Source organism: Amphiprion ocellaris, chromosome 3 (assembly GCF_022539595.1).
Source record: "Amphiprion ocellaris isolate individual 3 ecotype Okinawa chromosome 3, ASM2253959v1, whole genome shotgun sequence".
NCBI classification, from domain to species: Eukaryota; Metazoa; Chordata; class Actinopteri; family Pomacentridae; genus Amphiprion; species Amphiprion ocellaris.
In genome coordinates, this window is record NC_072768.1 from 40,852,034 (window position 1) to 40,872,722 (window position 20,689).

A 20,689-nucleotide genomic window follows, 5' to 3' on the forward strand; every position below is an offset into this window, starting at 1 on the left:
CTTCTATTCTTTTTCATAATAATACAATAAGCTGTATTTTAATTTTATTAATTTTTACTTGAAGATGGCTCTTTTTATATAACAATAACAGTTCAATAAACAGAATTTATTCATAACAATACAACAATCTCAAATTACATTAGATTACATTTAATTGTTTACTTCATGTATTTTATGATGTTTTTATTTATTTATATATTGATTTTTTTAACTTTATACGCTAAAAATATTTTTATTGTATTTTTTTAACTGATAACACAAAAAATGAATCTATTTTTATTTGTCTCTATTTTCGGTTTTATTAATAATAATAATAATAATAATAATAATAATAATAATAATAATAATAATAATAATAATAATAATAATAATAATAATAATAATAATAATAATAATAAAAACACAATCAGCTCATTTTATGTTTAGTTTACTTTTACGTGATGCAGCCTTTTTGAACCGGAAGCTGACGTGTCACAGCTGTTGTGCAGCCGCCGTCACGTGCCTGTGTCGTCATCAGGAGGAAGGAGACAACATGGCGGCGGACTCTGTGTTGAAGGTAAAAACAGCGACACTTTAACGGCAGTTCTGGGAGAACCGGGCGGACTGGGGCCGCGGCCAGGCGGTGGGAGCCGTGTCAGTCCGGCTGCAGCTTCCCGCCGACCCTCCGCTCCTCTCCGTCAGTCTGTTAGCATCAGTTAGCTGCTCCGGAGCTACACCGACACCAACATCACAACATAGCCGCAGCAGCAGCCCGGGGAGGCGTCTCCCTGCCAGCCGCTGCCCGTCTCTCCGAGCCGCTTCTGCCTTTAGCAGAACCGAGCCGCTCCGAGGACCCGGTGTAAGGAGCTAACGGCTAATGGTGGTGACAGACTGACGGGCCCAGAGAAATCGCAGAGCGGCCAGTAGCCTCCAAACTATCGCCTGGTAGATCCAAAGTTAAGCTGAACTCACAAACATCCAGCTGTCATAGTCCATGGGCCCGGACCCAGCATCTCCAGTATCGGTACCACTCGAGGTGACCAGTTCTTTTTGGTATTTTTAACCAGCTATATGTCTCTAGTTTGCATTTTGATATGACAGCCGTTGCAGACTCACGGCTTAATAAATGTTATCACTGGTTTAATGAACACAATGAAAGAGTCTGAGCCAAAAGTCCTGTCAATGAGACGGGACGGAATTCGATCGGATTTTTCCTCATTACGAAAAAATAAGAAACGCCACGTGCTAAACATCATCATCTGCATAATAACTTTACAGCACAGAACAAAACTACAACAAACTTGAGACAAAGTCATAAGACAAAATGACAAAAACAAGACACAAAATGACAAAAACAAGACACAAAACGACAAAGCAAGAAACAAAATGACAAAGCAACACACAAAATGACAAAGCAAGACACAAAATGACAAAAACAAGACACAAAACGACAAAGCAAGAAACAAAATGACAAAGCAACACACAAAATGAAAAAGCAAGACACAAAATGACAAAACAAGACACAAAATGACAAAGCAAGACACAAAATGACAAAGCAAGACACAAAATGACAAAAACAAGACACAAAACGACAAAGCAAGACACAAAACGACAAAAACAAATCAGCATGAAAAGAAAGTGCAAACAATAAATGTATTCATTTGGGTCTGATGTTTAATTATTACAATATATTACCGTTTCTCAAACAGTTTTATTTGAATATTGACTCATTAAATGTGATCTTTGCAGATGGTCGGATCTAAATGAATTGTGCCATACAGTGGTTATGGTGAATGTAACCCTTTCACTAATAAGTGATAAAGCTGCCAGTGTGGAAAGACTCTCACATCCTGATGTACTCATGATAACCTAACCTACATTTTAGTACCACTGGTTCCAATATCTGGTCTGGCCCATGGACTATCAGTGTTTACTGCTGGAGCTAGCAGGCTAACGGAGCTAGCAGCGTTAGTAAACGAACTTGTACAGGTTAAGGTGGACTATCAGGATAAAGTGGACTAACAGGTTAAAGTGGACTGTCAGGTTAAAGTGGACTAACAGGTTAAAGTGGACTAACAGGTTAAAGTGGACTAACAGGTTAAAGTGGACTGTCAGCTTAAAGTGGACTAACAGGTTAAAGTGGACTGTCAGGTTAAGGTGGACTAACAGGTTAAAGTGGACTGTCAGGTTAAAGTGGACTGTCAGGTTAAGGTGGACTGTCAGGTTAAAGTGGACTATCAGGTTAAAGTGGACTAACAGGTTAAAGTGGACTGTCAGGTTAAAGTGGACTGTCAGGTTAAGGTGGACTAACAGGTTAAAGTGGACTGTCAGGTTAAAGTGGACTGTCAGGTTAAGGTGGACTGTCAGGTTAAAGTGGACTATCAGGTTAAAGTGGACTAACAGGTTAAAGTGGACTGTCAGGTTAAAGTGGACTAACAGGTTAAGGTGGACTGTCAGGTTAAGGTGGACTATCAGGTTAAAGTGGACTAACAGGTTAAGGTGGACTGTCAGGTTAAAGTGAACTGTCAGGTTAAGGTGGACTGTCAGCTTAAAGTGGACTAACAGGTTAAAGTGGACTGTCAGGTTAAAGTGGACTAACAGGTTAAAGTGGACTAACAGGTTAAAGTGGACTTTCAGGTTAAGGTGGACTATCAGGTTAAAGTGGACTGTCAGGTTAAAGTGGACTAACAGGTTAAAGTGGACTGTCAGGTTAAGGTGGACTATCAGGTTAAAGTGGACTGTCAGGTTAAGGTGGACTATCAGGTTAAAGTGGACTAACAGGTTAAAGTGGACTAACAGGTTAAAGTGGACTGTCAGGTTAAAGTGGACTGTCAGGTTAAAGTGGACTAACAGGTTAAAGTGGACTGTCAGGTTAAAGTGGACTAACAGGTTAAAGTGGACTGTCAGGTTAAAGTGGACTGTCAGGTTAAAGTGGACTGTCAGGTTAAAGTGGACTGTCAGGTTAAGGTGGATTGTCAGGTTAAAGTGGACTATCAGGTTAAAGTGGACTAACAGGTTAAAGTGGACTAACAGGTTAAAGTGGACTGTCAGGTTAAAGTGGACTGTCAGGTTAAGGTGGACTATCAGGTTAAAGTGGACTGTCAGGTTAAGGTGGACTATCAGGTTAAGGTGGACTGTCAGGTTAAAGTGGACTGTCAGGTTAAGGTGGACTGTCAGGTTAAAGTGGACTGTCAGGTTAAGGTGGACTATCAGGTTAAGGTGGACTGTCAGGTTAAAGTGGACTAATAGGTTAAAGTGGACTAACAGGTTAAAGTGGACTAACAGGTTAAAGTGGACTGTCAGGTTAAAGTGGACTGTCAGGTTAAAGTGGACTAACAGGTTAAAGTGGACTGTCAGGTTAAAGTGGACTGTCAGGTTAAAGTGGACTGTCAGGTTAAAGTGGACTGTCAGGTTAAAGTGGACTGTCAGGTTAAAGTGGACTATCAGGTTAAAGTGGACTAACAGGTTAAAGTGGACTGTCAGGTTAAAGTGGACTGTCAGGTTAAGGTGGACTATCAGGTTAAAGTGGACTGTCAGGTTAAGGTGGACTATCAGGTTAAGGTGGACTGTCAGGTTAAAGTGGACTGTCAGGTTAAGGTGGACTATCAGGTTAAAGTGGACTGTCAGGTTAAGGTGGACTATCAGGTTAAGGTGGACTGTCAGGTTAAAGTGGACTAATAGGTTAAAGTGGACTAACAGGTTAAAGTGGACTAACAGGTTAAAGTGGGCTGTCAGGTTAAAGTGGACTAACTGGTTAAAGTGGTTCAAGTTAACCTTCATTTGCAGGTCAACTCTCTGCTCTGTTGTATTATCAGTCCTTCCAGAATTTCACAGGCGTTTTTCCAGATTGTTGCGGCAGAAAATGCCTGAATTCGCGGCAGCTTTTCAAAAAAATTGCGATGTAAGTTGTGATGTTTTAAGCTTATTTGTTGAGATGAAATTGCGGGAGACAGTGATAATTGCTAAAAAGTTGCATTTTTTTTAGCTTTTAGAACATGTTTCAACATTGTCTTCCCCCCACTCTTCTCCCCCCTTTCCTGTCTGTCTCTCACTGCGCCTATCAAATAAAGCCGAAAAGGCCAAAAAATAATTTAAAAAAAATTTCTCTTATCCGTGCTTTAATCTTTTTATTTATCTATTTTACAGTAATTACAACAATAGACTAATTAAATAAATCCAACCCTAATAAAGCAGATCTTTTTCCATCTTCTTTTTACTGAAAGTGTTCAATATTTTTACTACAATGCAAACCACTGAATTTTAAAAAATACTTCGTTTTTTTCAATAATTCAATAACTAACCCCAACCCCTTCATATTTATTTTTACCAGAAGCATTTTACAATAATATAATAATTACACTTTATTTCTGTTTATTTTATTTTTAGTCAAAGCTGCTGTTATTCTTTACAACAATATACTAATCTTAATTTTAGTTTTATTTAAGTTAGAGTTTCTAATCAGTTCTCAGCTTTGGTGTCTGGTACGTTAGGATGTGAGTTAGTGAGTCTGACTGTTGGAAAATGTACAAAAATGTAAAAAGCAAAATAAAATTAGAAACCTGAAGCAGCAGCACGTTCTACCTCATATTAAACTCTGATTTTATTTTTTAAAACAATTGAAATTTTCATTTTTAAACAATAACATAATAATAACCACTTTAATTTCATTTATTTTTCTGTAACATATTTAGAGTTTTTATTTCTTTTATTTTAGAATTTTAACAGTAATGTAACTATTTTTTAAGCTCAGTTTTGAAACTGCAATCATGAGCAGACAGAAGAACTGACAGAGAAGAAATGTATTTATTATTTAGGGAAACAGTTCAGAATCCTGTCTGGTTTTATTCCTGTAACGTCCTGCAGGTGGTATTCGAACACGACGGTGTCTTCGTCCATCCGAGCGACGATGAGGACGGAGTTGATCAGGACCTGCTGGTTTCAGGGAGTCTTCGGATCCTTGACAAGGTAAAGCTACGATTATATTATATATATAATTATTATTATTCATCTGCATCTCTTTATTTATTTAATGTGAGAAAATAGTGAAAACTGCCTGATAGTATTTGTCAGAGCATGAACGTTTGCTGTGAAACCAGTTGAGTCATCACATCTGACCAGCAGTTGACACTCATTAGAACATTAATATAGTTTCTGTCCAGAGAACAAATCAAACAATTAGATGGATCAGAAGCACCTGCAGCTCATTCTGTGTTTGTTCCTGCTGTTTAGTGATTGGTTCTGCTCAGATACAGGTGTGGTTTGGGTCAGGTGTGTGAGCGTTCTGTGATTGGTTCGTCTGTAACCTGCTGATGGAGGTGTTTCCTCTCCGTCAGGATGCAGAGATATTGGTGGAGTTCAGACCTTTGGAGGACGCAGTGGATCCGTCCAACATGCTGTGTGCTGGGAAGGTTCGTCTGTTTACTTAGACTTTATTAATCCCCACTGCACATCTGTCAGTGACTGATGCAGTAATAAACAGTGACCGGTGCAGTGATAAACAGTGACCGATGCAGTGATAAGCAGTGACTGATGCAGTGACTGACGCAGCAATAAGCAGTGACTGATGCAGTGATAAACAGTGACCAATGCGGTGACTGATGCAGTGACCGATACAGTGACTGATTCAGTGATAAACAGTGACTGATGCAGTGATAAACGGTGATCAATGCAGTGACTGATGCAGTGATAAACAGTGACCAATGCAGTGACTGATGCAGTGACGATGCAGTGACTGATGCAGTGATAAACCGTGACCAATGCAGTGACTGATGCAGTGATAAATAGTGACCAATACAGTGACTGATGCAGTTACCGATACAGTGACTGATGCAGTGATAAACAGTGACCAATGCAGTGACTGATGCAGTGACCGATACAGTGACTGATGCAGTGATAAACCGTGACCAATGCAGTGACTGATGCAGTGATAAACAGTGACCGATACATTGACTGATGCGGTGACTGTGTGCATGAGCAGGACTCTAGTTCGGTGGTGGAGTGGAACCAGTGCCTGGAGCGTTCCCAGTCCCAGCAGCTGTTGGAGAGCCAGCACAGCTATGAGACAGAGTGGGACATGGTGAACGCTGTCACCTTCAGGAAGAAGACCTGCAACAACGGAGAAGGTCAGTCTGTGTTCTCACCTGGAGCCAGGAGCGGTTCACAGAAGAGCCATCTGTACTTTCACTAAGAACCTTTTAGTAACAAGTTCTGTATGGAATGAATTCTGCAGACGGTTCTTTAAAAAACCCACAAAGGTTCCTTTAGGCAGCATCAAGGAAAATGTCATGTGTCTATCTGCTGGACTGATGAAATTCTGAGAAATGATGGAAAATGAAAAAGTGATAAATCTGGACCCACCTCTATGGACTTCAAGGACCTGGAATGTTCTAAGTGAGACTAAACTTAAACACTGGAAGCAGGAAAGGAGAACGTCCCCCTGGAGAAAGTTCAAGAGTAGACATACCGACAACTCTAGAACTTTCTCCAGGGGATGTTCTCCTCTATGGATTTTAAGGACCTAGAGATATTCCCAGTATGAAGGTAGAACTCTGATCATGAATAAAGTTACTGGAGATGAAGAACCACATGTTCTGAGGTCGGGGGAGAACTTTATTAAGATTTTTTTGTTTTCAGACGGAACAAACCTGTTTCTAGATGTTCTGTGTTTTCTGCTCCCTCAGGATCTCTGAACCACAGCCATGAGAGGAGCCGTTCGACCTTCAGCGTCAGCATCAGTGACCTGAGGTCCATCACGGTGAAGGAGGAGGGCTGGACCTTCCTGCTGCTGCAGCTGAAGGACGCCTCCGTCTCACTGCCGCCGCTGCACTTCCACCAGGGCGGCAGCAGAGAGTTCCTGGACAACCTGCGGAGGTTCGCTCTGCTCACCGAGTGAGTGCTGAGACACACAGACACGTGGTACCTGTGTTACGTGTTTACCTGTGTTACCTGTGTTGCCTGTTTATCTGAGTGCAGCAGCAGATGGAGAACCTTTCTTCCATGTTAAAGTGCAGCTTGATGTCAGTGAGAGCTGCTGTTTCCTGTCAGTTGAGATAAATCCCAGTGAAGTGCTAACATCTACAGCTTCAGCTCAAAAAGAAACGTCATGTCTGGAAGGGTTCCAGTCAATCTGGACACATTCTGAGTTATTTTGGGAACTTTGAGGTGCAACGTCTGCTTTAAAGTGTCTGATGCAAGTAAAATGCTCGGTATGAATGGTTATGCACATTAGAATGATTATTGTCCGTCAGCGAGTCTCTGTGTGAGAGCAGGGGGTGGGGGAGGGAGGAGATGTAGTGGTGTGATGGAGGCAACAGCTCTGGGGAAGAAGCTGTTCCTCAGCCTGGTAGTTGTGTTCTGATGGCCTGGTACCTCCTCCCTGACGGCAGGGGGACAAACAGGGAGTGTCCTGGGCAGCTGATGTCCATGCAGATGGTCCCTGATCTTCTCTGCTTAGTGTACACAGAGTCCAGGTCCGGGAGCTCTCTGGTCCACCTTTACCACCTGGGACAGATCCTGTCTGTCTTCTGCTGTGCATGAACTGGACCACACTGCGCAGCCCTGGCAGAGGATGCTCTCCATGGTGCTTCTGTTGAAGTTTCTGAGCAGCTGTGGAGCCAGACCAGCCTGCTTCAGCTTCCTCAGGAAGAACATCCTCTGCTGGGCCTTTTTCACCAGTTTGGAGGTGTTTAGTGTCCATGTCAGATCCTTGGTAATGTGACTGAGTCCACCCTCTCTACCTCTTCTCCTCTGATATGGAGTGGGGACTGTACAACCCCCCTGGTCCTCCTGAAGTCTCTGATGACCTCCTTTGTCTTGGTGGTGTTGAGGACCAGGTAGTTGTCTGCACACCACCCTACCAGATGTTGGACCTCCTGCCTGTACCAGGTCTCGTCGTTGTGCCTGATAAGGCCTACCACCGTGGTGTCGTTGGCAAACTTTATCAGGGTGTTGGAGGAGTGGGTGGGACACAGTCCATGGTGAAGAGGGTGAAGAGTTCTGGACTAAGAACACACCCCTGTGGTGTGCCTGTGTTCATGATTATGGTTCTGGATGTCAGGTTCTCCTTCCTGACATCCTGTTGGTCAGAAAGTCCATAATCCACGAACATAGTGTGGTGGAGAGTCCAAGGTTGGTGAGTTTATGTACCAGTTTATGGGGGATTACAGTATTGAAGGCACTGCTAAAATCCACAAAGAGCATCCTGACGTAGGTATCCAGCTGCTCCAGGTGGGTTAGGGCTGTATGAAGTGCAGCTGAGACAGCATCCTCTGTAGATCTGATGGCTGTCCAGATCTGTAGGGATGCTTCTCTTGATGTGTGCCAGCACCATCTCTGGAAGCTCTTCATGATGACCGGGGTGAGGGCAACTGGGCGGTAATCATTGAGGGTTGTGATGGCAGACTTTTTGGGCACAGGGACAATGGTGGTGGATTTGAGGCAGGTGGCGACTGCAACTTGTTGCAGGGAGATATTGAAGGTCGCAGTGAACACCCCAGCCAGCTGGTCAGCACAGGTCCTTAGTAGGTGGCCTGTCACTCCATCCGGTCCTGCTGCTTTTATGGATTTGATCCGTTTCAGGGTGGATCTCACATGGTGCAGCTGGAAGGTGAGTGTAGGCTCCGCCCCCTGCTGGGATCTTTCAGCAGGCTGGGCTCTTCCCTTCCCTTGTCAAAGTGAGCAAAGAAGAGGTTCAGGGTGTCGGGGAGATCTCTGTCCTGACTGACCTGTATGTTGTTGTTTTTGTAGTCAGTCAGGGATTTAATCCTGCCACATGCTGCGGGGGTTGTTGTTCTCAAAGTGCCCCTCTACTTGCTGCCTGTATTTGCCCTTGGCTTCTCTGATGCCCTTTGCCAAGTTTTTTCTAGCAGTTTTGTAGTCCAGCTGGTTCTCTGACCTGTAGGCGGCATCCCCGGCTTTGAGCAGCAACCGTATATTTCCATGAAACCAGGGCTTCTGATTTGGGAACACCCTGGTGGTTTTAGTGGGCAGTACAGCCTCGGTACAAAAACGTACATAATCCAGGACAGCAGAGGTGTAACCCTCCAGGCCAGAACTCTCAGAGAAAACATCCCAGTCCGTGATGTCAAAGCAGTGCCGCAGAGATGCAGTGGCTTACTCACTCCATACCTGCACAGTCTTTATGGTGGGTCTGCTTCTGCTTCTACTGGTCTGTAGGCAGGTGTCAGTAGCAGGGAGATGTGGTCTGAAAGGCCGAGGTGTGGCCCTGCTGCAGCTTTGTAAACTCCCCTGATGTTTGTGTACACCTGGTCTAAAATGTTATTGTCACTTGTGGGGAAGTTGATGTGTTTATGAAGCTTGGGCAGCACTGTCTTGAGCTCAACGTGGTTGAAGTCTCCTGCTACAATCACAACTCCCTCTGGATATTCATTTAGCTGGCTGTTTACAAAGCTGTGCAGCTCCTCCACCTTTAGTTTTAGGTGTTTACAGGTTTGATTCATTTTAGTTTTAGTTGTTTAAAGGTTTGATTCATTTTAACTTTGTTGTTTACAGGTTTGATTCATTTTAGTTTTGGTTGTTTACAGGTTTGATTTATGAACAGGAACTGACGGAGGAATCAGTCGGTGTTATTGTCAGGGAGCTGCTGCTGTTATTTATATGCTAATCCATCCGTTTTCCTCCCTGTGAACCAAATATCAGGGAGATTATTGAGCCTGCTGCTGCTACTGATAGCGGTTATTAAAGTTCTTATCGACACTCCGTAATCAGACACATTAACGTCCGGATATTTCCCAGCAGCAGCCGGTGGGAAGCTGCAGAACTTTAAATAGAAGCTCAGAGAACTGACTCATGTTTATTAGAACATACATGATGTGTTATTTACGACAGAACATGTTTAGTAGAACATACATGATGTGTTATTGCATACAGAACATGTTTATTAGAACATACATGATGTGATATTTACTACAGAACATGTTCATTAGAACATACATGATGTGTTTACTACAGACCATGTTTATTAGAACATACATGATGTGATATTTACTACAGAACATGTTTATTAGAACATACATGATGTGGTATTTACTACAAAACATGTTTATTATTACATACATGACATGTTTACTACAGAACATGTTTATTAGAACATACATGACGTGGTATTTACTACAAAACATGTTTATTATTACATACATGACATGTTTACTACAGAACATGTTCATTAGAACATACATGATGTGGTATTTACTACAGAACATGTTTATTAGAACATACATGATGTTTTATTTACTACAGAACAGGTTTATTAGAACTTACATGATGTGTTATTTACTACAGAACATGTTTATTAGAACATACATGATGTGTTATTTACTACAGAACATGTTTATTAGAACATACATGATGTGTTATTGCATACAGAACATGTTTATTAGAACATATATGACGTGTTATTTACTACAGAACATGTTTATTAGAACATATATGACATGTTATTTACTACAGAACATATTTAATAGAACATACATGACGTGTTATTTGCTACTGAACACTGACTCATTGTTTATTAGTTTATTTATTCGAACGTGTGTGTGTCCATGTGTGTGTGTGTGTGTGTGTGTGTGTGTGTGTGTGTGTGTGTGTGTGTGTGTGTGCATGCGTGTGTGCATGCGTGTGTGCATGTGTGTGTGTGTGTGTGTGTGTGCGTGTGCGTGCGCGTGCGTGTGCATGTGTGTGTGCGTGTGTGTGTGTGTGTCCTCAGGTCTCCAGATGATGACATGTGTCTCCTGGTCAGTACTCCTAACAGAGCTCTATCTCAGTCCTTTGAGAACCTTCTGGACGACAACAACTTCGGCTTTGTTAACGTAAGAAATGAACCGTTCTCACATCAGGCTCTATCCAGAACGCGTCAGGTTCTACCCAGAACACATCAGGTTCTGACCAGATACTAATTACGACTTGTTTTTTTTGGGGTGAATTTATTGATTTTTACAGATTACATTTTTTCCAGTTTATTGTTTTTTTTAGGTTTCTGCTGGTATTTTTGGATTAATTTACAGATATTTTTCTGTTATATTTATTATATTTGTATTTTCTGTAGATTTTATTGACTTTTTTTTATTAATATGCAGATTTTTCTGTCAGAGTTTTTTGTAGATCTTGTCGGTAATTTTTTGGTTAAATTCCAGATTTTAACGGATATTTTCTTAATATTTTCCACAGATTTTATTGAGGTTTTGTGGATTAATTTAGACTTTTTTAATGATCTTTTCTTAATATTTATCTGTTTGTTTTGGTATGTTTGGGGTTAATTATACTGATCTTTGCACACATTTTTCTGGTACATTTTAAATTGATATCCGGAATTTCACAGATATTTTTAAGATTTTAGTGGTATTTTTTAATATATTTGCCGATTATTTGGTGGAGATTTTATTAATTTATGGTTTTTTCTAATATTGTTCTACATTTTATAGTTTTTTAAATTAATTTCCAGACTTTCACAGATATTTTCGTAACGTTTGTTGTAGACTTCACTGACGTGTTTTCAGAACGTCGTTAGAACCCCCTCCCTCGTTCTGTGCAGAAGTTTAAACGGGATCCGTACGTCACCACACTGGGCGGCTTCTCCAAAGTCACAAACTACATCTTCGATGTCCTGCGAGGGTCGGAGGAGCAGCAGCAGCGCCCCCCGGAGGAGGTGGCCGACCTGCTGGGAGAAGTTATTCCAGGACTGGAGATCAACCACCAGGAGGAGCCGGGCTTCGAGGTCATCACCAGGGTGGGTTTAGAGGAACACCTGACCAGATGATCAGGTTCAGTTCAGCAGAAGAACCGAGAACTAACTGAGATTCATCCTGTTAGCTGAAGGAGAGAAAACACAATTTACTGACGATCCTTAAACTGCAGCCTGAACTCGTGGTTCTACTGAGTTCTCCAGATGTTCTGCTCTCTGACTGGACTCTGTCTGCAGATCGACCTGGGATCCAGACCTCAGGTGAGCCGCCAAGAGCCGCTGACGGCTGAGGACTGGACCAAACACCAGGACGGGGAGGGGAGGATGGTGGAGACCAGCCTGCTGAAACAGAACATCTTCAAGGGGGTGAGTTCATCAGAGCAACGGAGAACACAGGAGAACACAGGCTCACGTCTTTACATGTTCTCCTGGAGGTTCTCTAGTGTGAACACTTTAATTCATGCAGAGAAGATTCTCTAAAATCAGGCCTCCGGTGTGATAGATCTGGTTTCTGCTGATGGTGTGTTTTCTGTTCTTCACGTGTTCTCCACGTTGTCCAGATGTTCTCCACGTGTTCTTCATGTGTTCTCCACATGTTCTCCTTGTGTTTTCCACATGTTCTCCGTGTGTTTTCCATGTCCATGTGTTCTCCACATGTTCTTTATATGTTTTCCATGTGTTCTCCACATGTTCTCGAGTTCTCCACGTGTTCTCCATGTGTTTTTCACATGTTCTCGTGTGTTCTCCACGTGTTCTCTATGTGTTTTTCACATGTTCTCGTGTGTTCTTCACGTGTTCTGTGTTTTTCACATGTTCTCGTGTGTTCTCCTTGTGATCTCCACATGTTCTCCACATGTTCTCCACAATATCTCCACATGTTCTCCACATGTTCTACACGTGTTCTCCATGTGTTTTTCATGTTCTTGTGTGTTCTCCACATGTTCTCCATGTGTTTTTCACATGTTCTCGTGTGTTCTCCACATGTTCTCCACGTGTTCTCCACGTGTTCTCCTTGTGTTCTCCATGTGTTTTTCATATGTTCTTAACGTGTTCTCCTTGTGTTCTCCAGGGTCTGTGTCACGCTGTGAGGAAAGAAGCCTGGAAGTTTCTTCTCGGCTATTTTCCGTGGGAGAGTTCGCTGGAGGACAGAAAAGTTCTGCAAAGAGCCAAAACGTATGAGTTGTTGTTGTTCTAAAGTTCTTTATTATTTACGTTCACCTCATTTAATAAATATATATGATAGATGACGTCCTTCTGAGGAACATTAATTTAACCGATGATTGATGGAATATTTAATAGATTATTAGACGTCGCTGTGATTAAAGAGGCTCTTATTAATTCTATATTAATAAATACGTGTTGAGGTTCTCAGAGGTTCCGTTCTCTGAGTCTGGTGTTAATTTAAATGTTCTGCTCTCAGAGACGAATACTTCAGGATGAAGCTTCAGTGGAAATCAGTGAGTGAAGAGCAGGAGAGAAGGAACTCCCGACTGAGAGACTATCGGAGTCTGATCGGTGAGAAGAACCTCATTTATTCACTTTATTGGCTGAAAACCGTCAGAAACAGGAGGTCTGGTAGCTGGTGAAGGAGGAGAACCGGTCGGGTTCCACAGAACAACAGCATCACATGTTCTCTGGCCTGTGTGACCTAAAAAGTGTGACGTTCCCCTCTTTTGTTTCAGAGAAAGACGTGAACCGAACAGACAGAACCAACCGGTTCTATGAAGGCATCGACAACCCGGGCCTGGTTCTGCTGCACGACATCCTGATGACCTACTGCATGTATGACTTCGACCTGGGTGAGACTTTATCTCAGTAAACTCTCTTAGAACCTTCAGAACCGGTTCTCCTGCACAACGCAGAACACAGAACCGGTTCTATACCTCATTCTGAACCTGTGAACACGAGACCCCAGAGTTTTCACTGGCTGCAAATTCACAGGAAACAAACACCTGACTAGAGGAACTTTTCCAGAATGACAAAAACATTTCTCAAAAATGACTCCAGATGTGTCTACAATGACTTGGAGGTTCCTTAAAATGAAAACAAGGTTTGCTGTGGGTGTTCTGTCCTCCAGGGTATGTCCAGGGGATGAGCGACCTTCTGTCTCCCATCCTGTTCGTCATGGAGAACGAGGTGGATGCTTTCTGGTGCTTCGTGGCCTTCATGGACCAGATGGTGAGAAACACTCCGATTCTGGTGTTTCAATGAACAGATTCAATAATCAATAATTCCAGTCTGTAGTAATCAATAGTCTCAGTGTATAATGATCAATAATCAATAACCTTGTTGTGTTTCAGCACCAGAACTTTGAGGAGCAGATGCAGGGCATGAAGCTGCAGCTGATCCACCTCAGCGCTCTGCTGCGGCTGCTGGACTTGTCCTTCTGGAACTACCTCGGTACCGACCCGCCTCATAAATCCAATGTTCCGTCTCTCTGTGACGTCATGTTCTGATCCGAGTTCTGCTATGTTCCGTCAGAGTCTCAGGATTCTGGGTATCTGTACTTCTGCTTCCGCTGGCTGCTGATCCGCTTCAAGAGGGAGCTGAGCTTCCAGGACGTCCTGCGGCTCTGGGAGGTCTGTATTGGTTCCAGTTCTGGTTCTGGTTCTAGTTCAAAACACAGTTTTATAATCATCAGGTTCAGCTTTTCAGTGTAAATAACAACCCAAAACCTGAAAATTACAAAAAAACATCCAAGTACAACATGGTAAAGAACAGGAGGAACCACAGTAGAACATGATAAAGAACAGGAGGAACCACAGTAGAACATGATAAAGGACAGGAGGAACCTCAGAATCTGGACTCTTGTTCTAAGTTCTCCCCCTCACAGCCTTAGAACCATCCAGAACACATTAATACAACCATTTAAATGAGTCCATAGTTTCTGCTTTCGTTTCTATCAGGATTCTGTGTCTTTTCTGTCTGTTCCTCTGGTTCTACTGCAGCCAGGAGTAGACGGAACCATGAGAACAGACTGAGTTAACATTCTGCGGTGTGCTTGGTTCTGGTTCTTGTGGACCTCCAGGTGATGTGGACGGGGCTGCCTTGCCAGAACTTCCACCTGCTGGTCTGCTGCGCCATCCTGGACTCTGAGAAGCAGAAGATTATGGAGGAGAACTACGGCTTCAATGAGATCCTGAAGGTGAGAATGTCAGCGTGTTGGTTCTAGATGTTTCAGAACCTCAGTAGAACCTATGAAGATGTTTTAGTGGTTCCAGAAATGAAACAGAACAGTGGATCAGAACCACCTGGTCTCAGTCGAACCCTGCAGCTCTCTGATCAATCACCAGTAATCAGTGATCGTTGGTTCTGAATGTTCTGGTTCTGAAGGTTCTGGTTCTGTGTTCCAGCACATCAACGAGCTGTCCATGAAACTGGACATTGAGGAGATCCTTCAGAAAGCTGAAGGAATCTGTCTGCAGATCCAGAACTGCAAGGTGTGTTCAGACTCACCTCTACCTGTCTGTCTGTCACACCTGTACCTGTCTTTCTGTCACACCTCTGCCTGTCTGTCATACCTGCACCTGTTTGTCACACCTCTACCTGCCACACCTGCACCTGTCTGTCATACCTCTACCTGTCTGTCACACCTCTACCTGTCTGTCACACCTCTACCTGCCACACCTGCACCTGTCTGTCATACCTCTACCTGTCTGTCACACCTCTACCTGTCTGTCACACCTCTACCTGCCACACCTGCACCTGTCTGTCATACCTCTACCTGTCTGTCACACCTCTACCTGTCTGTCACACCTCTACCTGTCTGTCTGTCACACCTGTACCTGTCTTTCTGTCACACCTCTACCTGTCTGTCACACCTGTACCTGTCTGTCACACCTCTACCTGTCTGTCACACCTACACCTGTCTATAAATGTCACATCTTTCTCTGGTAGTTTTTTAGTTTTTACTGACTCAGGACTAAAGGTGTTTTTATCTCTGGTTGGTTCCTGATGAGCTGCAGTTACATGATGAGTTCAGGAACCGTCGGAAAGTGTAAAAAATTTCAGAAAAGCTTTAAACTGAAGACTACCAAAACCGTCCTCCTGGTTCCATCAGAACTAGGGCTGCAACAACGAATCGATAAAATCGATTATTAAAAGCGTTGGCAACGAATTTCATTATCGATTCATTGTGTCGTGCAATTCATGCGTTACTTACCATGTCGCGGAGCCGTCTCCTTCACCTGCAGAGCTTTGTCAATGCTGGCTGACCGAAATAAAGTTTTGTTTACAGAAAACAAAAACTCCACCTGCAGAGCAAGTTGAACAGAGAGAGGTGGATGCAGAGCAGAGGCGGTATTTTCAAAGGAAAAGTAAATTCAACAAATGAAACATGACCAACATGGAGAAAACAGTTTGACCAAAGTCCTCAAAAGTGTGGGAGCATTTCACGCTTCACAAAACAAAAACCACGCTTAACATGCAAGCTTAACAAAAGTGATATGATGTACGGGAGCACCACGATGATGATGCAGCACCTGAAACAGAAACACGTTGGAGTCTCCGATGAGGATGAAGGAGCTCAACAGCAGGTAAGTCACTACATTATCCTACGTTTGTTCTGTTTTACAGTGAGGAAACGTAACGTTAGTCTCTCTGCTAGCTCTCCTGATGCTAGTGTTTGTTAGCTGATTAATGACAGTGATAGGGCACGTGTGTGTGTGTGTGTGTGTGTGTGTGTAGGTAGGTAGGTAGGTAGGTAGGTAGGTGTGTGTGTGTGTGTGTGTGTGCGCGCATGATACTTTTTATTTCACTTTAATCAGCTTCAGCAGTGTTTGAATATGATTTGTAAATACATGTAACTTGCACACAATGGTGATAAAAGATTAAGCCTCAAGTTTTAATTTTCTCATGGTCATGGATATATGTATATATATATATATATATATATATATATATATATATATATATATATATATATATATATATATATATATATATATATATATATATATATATACACACACACACACTATATTGCCAAAAGTATTGGCTCACCTGCCTTGACTGGCATATGAACATAAGTGACATCCCATTCCTAATCCATAGGGTTCAATATGACGTGGGTCCACCCTTTGCAGCTAGAACAGCTTCAACTCTTCTGGGAAGGCTGTCCACAAGGTTTAGGAGTGTGTTTATGGGAATTTTTGACCATTCTTCCAGAAGCACATTTGTGAGGTCACACACTGATGTTGGACCAGAAGGTCTGGCTCTCAGTCTCCACTCTAATTCATCCCAAAGGTGTTCTATGGGGTTGAGGTCAGGACTCTGTGCAGGCCAGTCAAGTTCATCCACACCAGACTCTGTCATCCATGTCTTTATGGACCTTGCTTTGTGCACTGGTGCACAGTCATGTTGGAAGAGGAAGGGGCCAGCTCCAAACTGTTCCCACAAAGTTGGGAGCATGGAATTGTCCAAAATGTCTTGGTATGCTGAAGCATTCAGAGTTCCTTTCACTGGAACTAAGGGTCCAAGCCCAGCTCCTGAAAAACAAGCCCACACCATAATCCCCCCTCCACCAAACTTTACACTTGGCACAATGCAGTCTGACAAGTATGATTCTCCTGACAACCACCAAACCCAGACTGGTCCATCAGATTGCCAGATGGAGAAGCATGATTGGTCACTCCAGAGAAGGTGTCTCCACTGCTCTAGAGTCCAGTGGTGGCTGCTTTACACCACTGCATCCCACGCTTTGCATTGCACTTGGTGATGTATGGCTTGGATGCAGCTGCTCAGCCATGGAAACCCATTACATGAAGCTCTCTGCTGAAGCACTGTTCTGGAGCTAATCTGAAGGCCACATGAAGTTTGAAGGTCTGTAGCAATGGACTCTGCAGAAAGTTGGCCACCTCTTGGCACTATGCTCCTCAGCATCCATCAGTTTACGTGTCCTACCACTTGGTGGCAGAGTTGCTGTCGTTCCTACACACTTCCACTTTCTTATAATACAGCTGACAGTTGACTGTGGAATATTTAGGAGCCAGGAAATGTCACGACTGGATTTGTTGCACAGGTGGCATCCTATCACAGTTCCACGCTGGAATTCACTGAGCTCCTGAGAGCGACCCATTCTTTCACAAATGTTTGTAAAAGCAGTCTGCAGCCTAGGTGCTGGATTTTATACACCTGTGGACATGGAAGTGATTGGAACACCTGATTCTGATTATTTGGATGGATGAGCCAATACTTTTGGCAATATAGTGTATATATAAAATATATGTGTGCTTGCGTGCGCTTTGTGTTTTGCTCTTTGGACTACTTACTTGCCTTAACCTAATACTGCAAATAAAACAAGATAACTACTGAGTTGTTGTAAATTGTGTTGTAATACATACTCATACTATCTTTCTCATTTCATGAACAGCAAAAAATGACAGGCTTCATGATGAGCAAGACATCATGTCCACCACAGCAAGCAGCTGTCCTGACTGACAGCATCCTCAACATGATGGTCACTGGCATGAGGCCTCTGTCGACGGTTGAAGACAAAGGCTTCACTACAATGATCTTTTTTGCTCTGTCAGTCCAAATCTTCTGTTTCTGAATAAAGCAGCGGAAATTAAAAATGTGTTGTTTTTTTAATCCGATTAATCGAGAGAAAAAATGACCGATTAATCGATTATTAAAATAATCGTTAGTTGCAGCCCTAATCAGAACCACTGTGACTAACCCTGTGTCCTGAGTGGTTCCGTGTTGCTGTTCATGTACCTGTCCAGGTGTGTCTGACTCTGCCCTCCCTCCTTCTCAGGACCTTCCTCACTCCGTCAGTGTGATCCTGGGTTTGGACTTGGAGCCGAGCGGCGCCGACCCGCCGGGTTCTGGATCTGCTCCCAGAGTGGCTCAGCGGCCGGACGGCTGCTCCAACGGACACTTGAGAGAAACCAGCTCTCAGCTCAGCTGCAAAGTTGCCTTCATATCATAGTAAAGCATCAGCAGGGCGGCGCCAGAGAGTCGCCATGCCGCCCCAACCCAAGAAGAAAATGTACAAAGAATTTAAGATGATTGAGAATCTTATTTTTGTAACTCTTGTATTGTGTCCGATTCATTCCTCCTGAAGACGTTAAAGCCTCATTCAGATGAAGGACATTCTGCTCCATCAGAGCCTCCAGAACTTTAGTTCCATCAGAGCTTCTCTGATGGTTATTGTCTGACTGTTGAGTCTCTGAACTATAAACGTGCCGTCTTTAAACTGCCTCTAAAACGGTTTCATTTACCGACACAAATGATGAAGATGAGCAGATTTCCATTTTTTAGTGTTAAAACTGAAGCTCCAGTTTTTCCTGCAGCAGTTTTGAGGCAGGGTTCTGTTCCAAATGTTCTTTAAATCTAAATGAGAGGAGAACTCCGAGCTTCTGATTTGTGACTTTATTAAAGCTCTGGATCTTCTCTGACTGAGGCTTTATTGTGGTGAAGAATCTCCAACAGTTAGCTGAAGCTGTAGCATCTCAGAGCTTCAGGTGGAACCGTGGAGCTGCTGGTGAACCAGGATGAAGCTGTTTGGAACTGCTGCAGCGTTTTCTTACTCAGACTTTAGATGGTTTCTGGATTAAAACTGGTTTCTGCTTCGTCAGACTTCACACCGTTGACTGTTATTTCTGAACAAAACAGAAATGTTTGTTTCTTCCCTCAGCTGTGATTGGCTGACAGAGACCAACCTGCAAATGCTTGATTAACCTGGTCTGTAAAAAAGAACAGTGATGGGTTCTAACAGAACAGAGAGGTTTTTAGATTGGGGAACCCAACTAATCAGTTAATCAACTGACCAATCGGTTAATCAACCAACCAATCAGTTAATCAACCAACCAATCAGTTAATCAGCTAACCAACTGGTTAATCAGCCAACTAACTGGCCAATCTAACTAACTTTGTGGTTCATAAAACAGTCATGGAAGCAGAGAAAACCCACAAATGTCAGCAAATACTGGAGGTTTTGGCTTGAAGCAAACACTTCCAAAACAGTGTTTCTACCTGCAGAGTATTTCTATTTTCGAATCGTTGCAGCTCTGACTTTGTCGTCGTGTTTTACCTTTTTTGCTGAAAATATCTTCTTCACGCTCATTCTACCAACATCTGATTTTTACTGAAAGCTGAGTTGAAAAACTGCAAATACTCTGTTTAAAATTAAAAAAAATACTTAAAAAGGCAGCAGAGAAACTGGAAGCAGATCAGAGCCCATAATTCTGTTCTATGAATCTGTGTGCAGGCAGAAGAATGACCAGTAGCGGCTAACGTTCTCCATCCATCAATCTGTTGATTATCTGCTGGATCCATCAGCTGTTCCGTCTCTAAAATGGAGAAAAATGTGGATCAGTTTCCTCAAATGTCAAAGATCTTCAGTTTACCATCAGAGGAAAGGAACCAGAAAAAACTCACAGTGGAGAAGCTGCCTGTTGGAAATGTTAACGTTGAATTAACGTTGAGTAAATGTTGAATTAACGTCAGCAGCTTCAGGAGGCTCATTTAAGTGTGACATCATCAGTGTGACATCAGAAGATGTGATCAGAACCAGTGAAGGTTTATTATTATCATTATTGTTATTATTGTGTTCTATTGTGTTTTTAACTCTCAGTGAGGAAACAGAAGCACCAGCTCTGTTTGTTCTTCACTGGTATTTCCTGTGATGAGTGAAGTTCTGCAACTCTGATGGTTCTGTTTGGGTTCTGTTTCTGTTTAGTTCCATAGAATTCTGAGTGTTTCTGTTTGGGTTCTGTTTGGTTCCATGGACCTCTGAGTCTTTCTGTTTGTTTCTGTTTGGGTTCTCTTTGGTTCCATGGAGCTCTGAGAGTTTCTGCTGCAGGTTTAACTCTTTTTGATTTCAGCTCTTTTCCTGGAAGCGATCAATCCGAACCTTTGGGCAATAAAACTGTTTCGGGAGCGTTTTATTGAGTCCCAATCAACAAACTGATCAAAGGTCTGGTTAAAAATCGGCTAAAACCGAACAAACCTCCCCCTAGACGTGTTTTCTGATGATTCAAAGGAGAAAACTTTAAAAAAAAACAGACAATA

General features: G+C 42.7%; 1 protein-coding gene across 1 annotated transcript; it reads left to right on the forward strand.

Moving 5' to 3' along the window:
• Window positions 1-499: 499 nt before the first annotated feature.
• Window positions 500-19,260, forward strand: tbc1d15 (TBC1 domain family, member 15). The gene is made up of 17 exons (XM_023284969.3): window positions 500-556; window positions 4,843-4,944; window positions 5,313-5,387; window positions 5,957-6,101; window positions 6,660-6,867; window positions 10,703-10,805; window positions 11,528-11,722; window positions 11,915-12,043; window positions 12,747-12,850; window positions 13,098-13,192; window positions 13,360-13,476; window positions 13,755-13,855; window positions 13,978-14,077; window positions 14,159-14,256; window positions 14,706-14,822; window positions 15,031-15,117; window positions 18,432-19,260. The coding sequence occupies exons 1-17, from the start codon at window positions 533-535 to the stop codon at window positions 18,603-18,605; spliced, it is 1,974 nt and encodes a 657-aa protein (XP_023140737.1). The 5' UTR covers window positions 500-532; the 3' UTR covers window positions 18,606-19,260.
• Window positions 19,261-20,689: the final 1,429 nt, after the last annotated feature.

Excerpts from the sequence above, each read along its gene's own strand:
- tbc1d15 (XM_023284969.3), top strand. The coding sequence starts at position 533 with ATGGCGGCGGACTCTGTGTTGAAG. Across the intron at positions 557-4,842 it reads CGGCGGACTCTGTGTTGAAG|GTGGTATTCGAACACGACGG; the intron begins GTAAAAACAGCG and ends AACGTCCTGCAG. Across the intron at positions 13,193-13,359 it reads AGACTATCGGAGTCTGATCG|AGAAAGACGTGAACCGAACA; the intron begins GTGAGAAGAACC and ends CTTTTGTTTCAG.